General features: G+C 48.7%; 1 protein-coding gene across 1 annotated transcript; it reads left to right on the top strand.

Moving 5' to 3' along the window:
* Positions 1-645: 645 nt before the first annotated feature.
* Positions 646-9,452, top strand: ECRG4 (ECRG4 augurin precursor). Its single transcript, XM_004764364.3, has 4 exons — positions 646-841; positions 4,610-4,657; positions 6,624-6,781; positions 9,067-9,452. Exons 1-4 carry the CDS (start codon positions 763-765, stop codon positions 9,223-9,225), a joined length of 444 nt encoding a protein of 147 aa, XP_004764421.1. The 5' UTR covers positions 646-762; the 3' UTR covers positions 9,226-9,452.
* Positions 9,453-10,468: the final 1,016 nt, after the last annotated feature.

The following is a 10,468-nucleotide window of genomic DNA, read 5'->3' as shown; positions in this document are numbered from 1 at the left end:
GGGGGCACTTCTATGGTGTCCCTGGGCCTCCCTTTAATGTCTTCTAAGTGTGCACAGATTATGGGGCCCACAGAAGGACCCATTTGTCCTGCGAACGCCCGGGAGTTCACCAGGTTCCTGGTTTCTGAAAGGCTTTTCTATTAGAGTAGTTTGGGCGGCCACGTCTTCCTGAACTGCAGCTCTGAACCCAGACTGTGGAGTCTTTCAAAGTCTCACAAAACACAGCACAGCCAAAAGCATCTTTAAGCGCCACTCCCGGAATGAAGGAAATTCCAAAGGCCACTTTAGAAGCCAAGGCCAAGCAGGGCCCGAAGCCCGGGAGGGAGCGAGATGGGGTGGAAGGGAAGCACCAGCGCAGAGGCGAAAGCGGGAGAGCGGGCCATCCAATAGGCAGCCGCCGAGGGGGACGAGGGAGAGAAACCTGAGCTGGGACCTGGTGGTCCGTCTCCCCATCCTTTCCCCTGACCCCGGCCGCCCTCAGTGGCCCCGGCATGGCGCGCGTCCGTGGCCTTGGAGCCGAGCGGTGGCGCCCCCGTGCAGGGACAGCCAGCGTGACCCGGGTGCGGGCGGTGCGGGACTCGGTGGGGTTCCGAGCGGCAGCTTGGCCCGCGGCCGGTTGGCTCAGCGCCCGGCCAGCAGGTCCCGCCCCAGCTGGAATGTAGGGAGCGCCCTCTTGCCTGCACCCCTGTCCCACCTAGCTCAGTCCTCTCGTGCAGCGGCTGGAAGTGCGCGCGTCTCCCCTCCAGCCCTCCCGTTGCAGCCATGGCCGCCGCATCCCCGCGGCCCACCGTCCTAGCTCTGATGGCACTGGCACTGCTCCTGCTGCTCTGCCTGGGCCCAGGTAAGTGGGGCGACGACAGGGCGCTGGCGAGGGTGATCGGTGATGGCGTGAGGGCGGAGAGACCCAACCTGAGCCCGGGCAAATACCAAAAGGGTGGCAGGGGTCTTGGGTTTTGCACTTGCACAAGTGGGAGTGGCACGCTTGGGCCAGCAGACGGAGTACCAGGGTCAAGCGCAGGGTCTCAGACATGGCTTGGACACCTTGGGAAAGAATGAGGGCCAAGGTCCAGAGGAGGGGCAGGAAGTGTTTGGGACCTAATGTAAGGGGCTTAACGGGGAGCCTCTAGGATGGAGGGCCGTCCCAAAGCAGCATTAGGAGATACCCTTCCAGGCAGTTCCTTACCAGGCACTTCCCAATAAATCCATTTCAAGGTGTGTCAGACTGTGCACAGGCCTCACATCCCAGATGGGAAATGCTCTTAAAGGATAAATGCTTAACCTTCTGTGCTTCACGGAGCCTTCCGTGAATCGGTTGAAAATTCCAGGTTCATTCCGCATAAAATGAGCATATTCATGCACATCTTCCAAATGGAGTAGTTTGGTGGGGGTGCAGGCATCTGAACCCTGGGAGTCCTGACCATGCTACCGTCCACTTGTAGCCTCCTTTACGGTTCACTAGTGGCCTCATGCCTGCATAAGCGCCTTTGAGCCTCACAACTCTGGGAGGCATATGGTGACCCCCAGGTCTCCTGCTAGGGGTCCATGGACCAGAAGGCATGAAAGGCTTGCCCGTGAGACGGCTGCTCTTCACCCTACAGAGTAGCTGGCTAACGACAATGAAAGACACTCGATTGCTTTACTTCTGTACTTTGATTATTCAAAACAGGTATGGAAAAGCAAACTCCAGGTGGAAGGGAGGGAGTTAATCTGCCCTAGGAGCCCTGAGGCCAAAGCTCCAGGTCTCCAGAGCAGTGGGGGACCTGTTCAAGTGGGGAGACTTGCTCTCCTTCTAAGTTACAAACACAGGGGAGGCTAGTCAATTACATGATTGATCTGCCTCTCCTACTTTGTCCCTCCCATTTTCAGAAACACATCTGAATAAAAGCAGGGAGCACCTGCTGTAAACCATTGCCTTTCAGATTTGTATTTTATTTTATTTGTACCAAGAATGCAGCGAAGGAATTGATTAAAATATTATCGTCGTTGAAGCTGGAGTGTGAAAGTTCTTAGGACATAAAATGAAAATCTTGATGTATCAAGTCCCACAGGTGGCTCCTTACAACACCCAAATATATTTAATGGAGAAAATGATCATCGCTCCTTCTTGAGTGGTTTATTAATAGTTAGCACATTCAAAGGGGGCATCCTGAAATTCTGTATTTGCTGAGAGATATAATGTCAGGCTTAATAAATCCAGGAGTGTCTATAATCAGCCTAGAAGTAGTGACTGATGATATCAGCGTAAAAAACAAATCCGTACTGTAGGGAAAAAGTCACAGCTATTCATTTTTTCATTTTTTTTCTTCAAACAAATTTAGTTTGGTGTCTGATCACAAGTATTAATATTTACTTATACTTCAGTGTGTAGCAATTGGCACAGTGGCAATATCAAAAATTCCTAATTTTTCTGTGCCTTTCTGTTGAGTTGGTGAGGCTTTCATTTCTAGAACAGTGGTGACACATTTGCTGCTAGAAATTGCAACGAGATCGCAAATGCATAACTCCGATGTCTGTTTCAACATTAGGCCACATTTCATTCATTTTCCAGTGCTTTTACGGAAGGCAAACAGGTAGAAGGATGACACTTAATTCTGTGTGTGCCGCGCTGCTATTAGAGATGGACCAGGGTTAAGATATTAACGAATGCTAATATTTGTGCCAAGGAACGTATCTGTCTGCTTTGGCAAATGTGTTCATAAATTTCTTTATTGACTCTTAACATTTGATGGGAAGTACAGTCTTTAAGTACAGTCGTACTCCACTCTAATTAAATAATCCCCTCTATAGGAGCCCCATCAAATGCCTATTTCTACTTATTTACTCATGATGGGGAACCTCTTGGGGTGACTCATCCCATCTTTGGAGTGGTTGTCCAGGTATTGGAAACCTTAGTTTTTGCCCTAATCTATGGGCCAGGGGTGTTTCTGGAAACTATTTGCTGACTCATCTTTTCCAATTGTATCAGTTAACATAGTTTAAAATGTATGTATTATAAATATCTGTAATCAAATCATTTGAAGGCTTGGTAAATTTTTGACAACGTTTATACATTTTTAGTGAAAGTTACTAGTAATGCTTTACTGAGAAGTGTGATGTAGTTTTATTTTTAATCTCTGTGCCCAGTTTTGGAGTTGAGAGTGTTATTGGTAATAAATGTATGCTGTTACTCTCCCCGCAAAAAATTCCTGGTTCCTAGAGATTTTTCCCAACCATGCTTCGTGGCTGGCATACCTACACTGAAGGGGGTTGGGTAGCGCTCAAATTCAGATGCCTACAGAGAGCCAGTAGGTGAAGTGGTGCTTTACGGACCCCGTCTTGTGCTGAGGAACTTGGGCCCAGAGCCATTCAAATTCAAACTTTGTAAACACTGGTGCGCTCATCAAACACAGGTAAAGCTCAGCTGTGGGCAGCCAATTTGTGACCTATGGCCACAAGCGTGCTTCCCCCCCCCACCCCCGTTACATAGTAAATTCTTTAAGCAGAATTCTTTTAAGAATTCTTAAATCCCTTAAGAATTAAGTAAATTCTTTAAGCAACGGTTCTTAATCTTATCTTGGTCCCAGACACTTTCGGTGAAAGTCTGGCCAGAACTATGGCTCCCGTTCCCAGAAAACTGTACCTCTTTGCAGATGCGAGCACAGGCTTTAGGGTCTGTCCAAGGGTGGGAGGTTAAGGACCTGCCTGAAAAGGTGGACACCACCCCTTCCCTCTTGGGGCCAGACCAGCTCCTTACACCTGAACACGCTCTGCCCCTGACTTCTGAGGCTTTTCTCCCTTCACGGGACAAGCCTTGTACCTTCACACAGAACTTAGATTAGAGGTGTCTGCAGCTCCTCACATCTACTCACCAGCAAGAGAAGTGTATCCACGTTATTTCCTATTCAGATGTTTAGGCTGCTTAGGAATACTATCATAACCAAGTCAAAATCAGAGCAAATGGTACCAATATTGCCTCGTTGGAAGACAAGCCAGACGAGTTACAAAACTGAGCTGGATTTACGAAGAGCTAAGGTGCGTTCCTGGGTTTGTGGCAGCGTTACTTCTCAGGGCCTGCCCATCTTTGTCTCCCGTGGCGACCTTCTCTGTACCCGCTCCCTCTCCTCCAGCAATCCCAGCCATCGGATTCAGAGTCCGTCTCGCATCCAGCGGGGTACTACTCCTTCACAGTTAACCGAGATCGGTGATTACATCTGCAAATGTCCTCTTGCCAAACAAGTTCACATTCAGAGGTTCTGGATGGATATGAATTTGGGGGGAGGGGCACTATTCCATTTGCTATACCACAAAAAGGGAAAGTCTGAAGTTTTCTTACACATGCCGGGTGCCCGGGCCATATAATATAAGACATAAGGTGCTCAAAGAACAATGTCATTTCTCCTGGGAATAGCTCAAATCATCATGCCCCTGGTCAGCCACGGTCATTGTCATTGGTCTGAGCCAGGAGCATCCTGTATGATGGGGAATGAGACAAACAGCAAAACTGTGAAACTGCCAAGTTACTGGATGGAGACCAGGGCACACAGGGACTTTTTCCAACTCTGATTCTTGCACTTGAGAAATTAAAGGGTACAGTGCGACTCTGACATGAATTCTATGTCCATTCCATTAGGTGGCGTAAGTGGGAATAAACTCAAGCTGCTGCTTCAAAAGCGGGAAGGTAAGGACACCTGGCATGAAGGGCGGCATTCTCAGCGGGTCGCGACGAAAGGCAATGCTGCATGTGCTCACTGGGGTCCTGTGCTTGGAACACCAAAGTGTTTACTTCTTGAAAGGCTGGCAGATCTGAAGGGCTTACTCTGTGTGTATGTGAGGCATTTTATTAGGTAAATAATACTGCCGGTCAAAGTTTGCATATGCTTTTGTGAAAGCCGTCAGTGCAGACCCCAAAGTAAAAGAAACAGCGTTACTGTGTTCATTGCATGTTGTGTATTTTGGAAACATGAAACACTTTGGAGCACATATCTAAAGTTAGAGCATATCCTTTAGAGCACATAAGACTTCGGTTAGTGAAGTAGACTTGGAAGAGTACTATCCTGGTACTCTATCCAGTTAGCCCTTGGGGGCAAGGCGGAACAGAAACAACTGTTTTGTGACTAACACCTGTTGTGAGAAAATACTCCTCTGATGAACGTGGTAGCCAGTGGCAAAACACTGTAGAAATGGAACAGGCTGGGAGCCACGCATATTCTGGGCCCACCATGATCTGGTAGATCAGTTGGACCAATCGTGTGGTCTTATGAAGGATGTCTTCCCTTGAAACTGTCATCTTTGCCATAAAATGAAGAAGTTTTCTATCTTTTGGAAGTTAGGCGTGTGGCAACATTTCTAATGTGAACCTTTGATCCTTTATTCTTCCCTCCCCGGACCTCATCCACCTGGAAGGGGGTTCTGACAGGTTCAAGTCTGCTCCCTGACCATGTGGGGCTCCTTAGTGCTATTCACATGCTTCCCAGTCAGCCCCCCAGAACCTCCAGCGGCTGAGTACTTGTGGCCTCTCGCAGGGGTGGGGCGCTCCTGAGGAAGCTCCCAGAATCTTTCTCAGCATTTCCAGCCGCCCACCAGGCTCTGGCCTGTCCCTGATGTCTGTGCTGGGCAGCCTGCTCCTCCCAGGCACCTGGGGTGATGGACGTTCTCGAACGGCCAGCCTGTAAGAAGTGGAAGAGAGCAGATCACCAAGATAATTACAAGTCCTGGTGTACACCCTCAGCCCTTATTCAAGTCAAGCCTAGAAATACAGATTGAGCACCTACTATGTACAGGCCCCGAGAGAGGGACACAGATGAACAGGAAGTGAAGGAACACATCCATGGCTCCTTATCCATATGACTCAAGGAACACACTGGGCACTTCACTCCCATCATCCTATGCGGCCTTCACAACAACACCAAGATGGGGACTGCCAGTCCAGCTGTATAGATGAGGGCGCCAAGAGCAGGGGCAGATGTGGGGACACAGCTGATTCCCCTGAGCCCAGCCCACACAATTGGAGCCTTTTAAACAGCTGAGACCACAGTGGTAAGACGTTGGGAGAAGCCAGATGTTAAAGCAAGGGCCAGTACCTGTCAAGACTCGGTTGAATCCTTGGTGAGCTGTGAGGTCTGCAGAGCGTGTCCCAAGGTGGCCCGGTCTCTCCAGGGTGAGAGCTTGCTGTGCTGCCGGGCCGCACCTGGGCTCATTGTTTCATTTTCCCCCGAGATCTCTTAAGCAAGCACGGTGCTCACCGGTTTGCCTGTGCAAGGAACATACACTTGTATGGTCTTAAGCATCCAGCTGTTTCCTAAACGCTTAAGGGGTACGCCATCAGCCCCTGCCTGAGGCCTGGGGTCTAGGCCTGGTGAGTCACTGCAGAGGACAAGACATCTTGTCTCTCCCCCGTGCCCTAGAAGTTGGGGGCTAGTTTGTGCCCCTGGGTATGGCTGCATCCAAATGGAGAGCTTACAACCCGGGGACATGGAGAATGATGACAGGCGGCTGTGTTTTATCACTTATGGTGTAAGAGTGAAAGTCAAAGCCATCTTAGACAAGATGGGCTGGGAGTACGGAATATGTATACTAGTGATTTGCCCCAATCAGAACAGAACTCATTCTTTGTACTTTGGGGGGTGGGGAATCGATCTTTTCAGCACCTGCTCCGGCTAAGACTAAAGTGGCAATGGATGAGAGCAAGGCCAAGGAATTCTTGAACAGCCCGAGGCGCCAGAAGCGGCAGCTGTGGGACCGGACCCGGCCGGAGGTCCAGCAGTGGTACCAGCAGTTCCTCTACAGGGGCTTCGATGAAGCGGTGGGTACTTCCGCCTGCTGGAGGCCTGGCTCCCCTCAGGGCAGCGTGCTGGGGGCAGAGGCATGGCTCCGGAAAACAGGGCACAGAAAATTAGCCTTCAGAATTCACTTCAAAAAGGATGAGTCCCCATGATAGGCCAATTGCCACCCAGGCGTTGGGTAACATTTCCGTCGGGATACAGGGATATTAGCTGGAATTGTTCATCAGCCAACATGCAAATGGGAATCTCTCCCACCATGAGTGGGAAGTGGGATTCCAGAGAAGTCATCGTCCAAAACGGCTGGGGCTTAAATTCATCCCAGAATCCTATGTAACTTTGCTGCACCATTCTGCCTGGGAGTCTTTAAAATAACTCACAACCAGGGCACCTGAGTGGCTCAGTCAATGAAGTGGCTGCCTTTGGCTTACGGTCATGATCCCGGGGTCCTGGGATCAAGCCCCACATCAGGCTCCCTGCTCAGCAGTGAGTCTGCTTCTCCCTTTGCCTGCCACTCCCCCTGCTTGTGCTCTCTCTGTCAAATAAATAAATAAATCTTTCAAAAAAATATTCACAGAAGAGACTGGAAGGAACTATATCAGAATGTCAGTTACAGTTGTCTTTGGCAGTGGAGTTATGACCCCCTTTTCCTCTGTGCCACCCCCACGTATCGATCTGTAAAGTATGAGTCTGTGCTATTTCTGTACCCGCAAAACATTTCTTTAATTTGTTGAAAACCTTGATGTTTCAAGGTTTGAGGTTTGCCAAAATTTCAAACACGATTATAAAATGCAAGAAACCAAGGGGAAAGATGATTTCACTATGGGAAAAGCTGCGGCATTGTGAGGAAAGCAAACATTCTGGCTTTCATGGCAGAGGTGGTGGTACGGGGAAGAACTGAGCAGAAGCCAAAGCCCCTGGGGCTCAGCAAACAGAGGAGGGGCAGGGCGGTGCTCACTAGCATGGCACAGGCTGACCTACTCCTCACCCAAAGTGGCTGGCGACAGAGAACACCATCACGGGCGAGGCCAGGCCTTCCAGCTTCAGATGCCTGCGACCCAACCACCGGAAAATTCCATCCGGACAGCGTGGAAGGGTGCCTGTGAATTCACACTTTATAGCAACCTTAGATTTTGGACGCAGGGGTGCACTGGCTACATTTCGAGAAAAATCAGACCCAAACTTTTAGGTACCCTGCAACCTCCGTAGGTCATCCTTCTCTTGTCCCCACCTTTGTGGTTTCACACCAAACCTCTCGCCAAGTCGTGAGCATCAACCCATGCGAGCAGCCATCTGCATTCGTCTTGCACTTTCACTACCGACAGAGAATTAGTCTTCCCTTTAGGAGAGGCATCGATAGCAAAGCTTCCCCAGCTGGAAACCTGCCAGTCCTTCTGTGCTTCTCACTCTCTTCAGTTCTTCCCCTTCCCTTCTATTCCTGCTAACTGCAACCTTCTCTTTTCGTGTGTCTCTCAGCTGCTGTAGGCTTCGTGAAGGCAAGGGAATCTGTCTTGCTTGCTCTGGGTGGTCATTCAGTGCCCAGCACAGTGCTGACATGCTGGGTCCATGTAATCAACAATTATGGAATGAGTAAGTGCAGCCGTGCAGGTTCTAACCACTGCACGGACGCATGGCTCTACCACGCCAGGGTGGTGGCTGATTTAATTTATCAAGCATCTACTCCATGCACTGGAGTGGGCCAAGCCCAGGACAGGACAGGGAGAGAAGGCAAGGCAATGTCTCTAAGATGTGTGCAGCACCTGGAGGTCAGGCCAAGCTATCACTATCCTTGGGAGTTGTCCATTTTATGTCCCAAAAAAGAGAAAAATGTTTGTTGAGGATATTTAGAATTCACAGGGTAGAAGTTTTCAAGGGCTTGGGTGTGCACTCCTTTGGAGACAGTGGTTTAAAAAAAAAATTTTTTTTATTAGCATATAATGTATTATTAGCCCCACGGGTACAGGTCTGTGAATCATCAGGCTTACACACTCATTGCACTCACCACAGCACATACTGTCCCCAATGCCCATAACCCAACCACCCTCTCCCTACCTCCCTACCCACAGCAACCCTCAGCTTGTTTTGTGAGAGTCTTATGGTTTGTCTCCCTCCCAATCATGGCTTTTATCCATACTCTTTAGCTGGCTTTGTTGGCCTTTGAGCTCAGAATACCATCATGACCAGTGATTCTTGATTAGAGCTGTTAATCACCAAAGAAAAGCCATCACAGAAAAGCCAGACATAAGATGTGTTCTAGGGGGAGTATGTGTACTAAAATCCATTCTCTCTCTTTCCTCTTTTTCCCCAGAAATTTGAAGATGATGTCACTTATTGGCTTAACAGAGGTCGGAATGGGCACGACTATTATGATTACTACCAACGTCACTATGACGAGGATGCAGCGATTGGTCCCCAGAGCCTTGACAGCTTCAGGCACGGAGCCGACGTCAACTACGATGACTATTGACCATCGCTCCACACTCCGTGCACCAGTGCCACAATTGACCCCTTCACTCCCTCGCGCCATGTGGCTTCTGCTGGGCTTGACTTCAGCAGATCTTTTGTACCCCCTTTCTGCGACCAGGAAGGAAGAGATAAAGCAAACACTATCAGTGCCTTTTGATAGTTCACGCAAGAACCTAACAATGCATTCCATTAAAAAATAGAAATAAAAGCATTTTGTTAAAGACAAAAGTCTCAGAATTTACTTGGATGGAAAGTAAGTTGGCCCCAGTTTTCATTCCCTGGATTTTCTCAAAGTTGAAGCGTCCTTTGAGAGGCAGCTCTCTGTCGTGCTTACCCTGCCAGGAATCCTCCCCACCACCAGGGAAAGACCAAGGGATTGAGCGGGGGTCTTTGGCTTGTGAAAATTTTGCCCACACGAAATGCAAGATAGGAAACCAGCAAGGTAATCTGGCCAAAAATTATGTAAGGTTACAGAACACGTTTTGGAGTATTCTAATCACTGCATAGGTATTTGACACCTTCTGGGCCCCAGGCCCTGAGCTAGAGTGGAGCCTGTTCAATATGATCATGCAGGGAAAGAAAGGTAATAGGAAAAAAGCTAAAGTTTGGGTGAATTCAAGGCCTCACGTCCCTTAAAAAAAGTAAAGCTTCGCCAATGAATTCAAGGAATATTTAAGAATATACTTCATGTGGGAATGCAAGTTGGTGCAGCTACTTTGGAAAACAGTACAGATGTTCCTCAAAATGTTAAAAATAGAGCTGCCCTAAGACCCAGCAATTGCACTACTGGGAATTTACCCCAAAGATACAGATGTAGTGAAAAGAAGGGACATCTGTACCCCAATGTTCATAGAAGCAATGGCCACAATAGGCAGACTGTAAAAGGAGCTGAGATGCCCTTCAACAGATGAATGGATAAAGAAGATGTGGTCCTTATATACAAAGGGATCTTACTCAGCCATCCGAAAGGATAAATACCCACCATTTGCATCGACATGGTTGGAACTGGAGATTATGCTGAGTGAAAGAAGTCAAGCAAAGAAATACAATCATCATATGGTTTCTCTTATTTGTGGAACATAAGGAATAGCATGGAGGACATTAGGAGAAGGCAGGGAAAAATGAAGGGGGAGAAATCGGGATTGGGAGATGAACCATGAGACACTATGGACTCCAGGGAAACAAACGGAGGGTTTTAGAAGGGAGAGGGTAGGGGAAATGGGTGAGCCTGGTGATGGGTACTA

The sequence above is a fragment of the Mustela putorius genome, unplaced genomic scaffold (genome assembly GCF_011764305.1).
Source record: "Mustela putorius furo isolate JIRA1106 unplaced genomic scaffold, ASM1176430v1.1 tig00000224_pilon_pilon_pilon, whole genome shotgun sequence".
In the NCBI taxonomy this organism is placed as follows: Eukaryota; Metazoa; Chordata; class Mammalia; order Carnivora; family Mustelidae; genus Mustela; species Mustela putorius.
Note: the sequence above shows the minus strand (reverse complement) of the source record. Positions and strands in the feature narration are given on the sequence as shown.

Coding starts and splice junctions, on each gene's coding strand:
- ECRG4 (XM_004764364.3), top strand. CDS start 763: ATGGCCGCCGCATCCCCGCGGCCCACCGTCCTAGCTCTGATGGCACTG. Junction 842..4,609: donor GCTGCTCTGCCTGGGCCCAG/GTAAGTGGGGCG, acceptor CCATTCCATTAG/GTGGCGTAAGTGGGAATAAA. Junction 6,782..9,066: donor ACAGGGGCTTCGATGAAGCG/GTGGGTACTTCC, acceptor CTTTTTCCCCAG/AAATTTGAAGATGATGTCAC.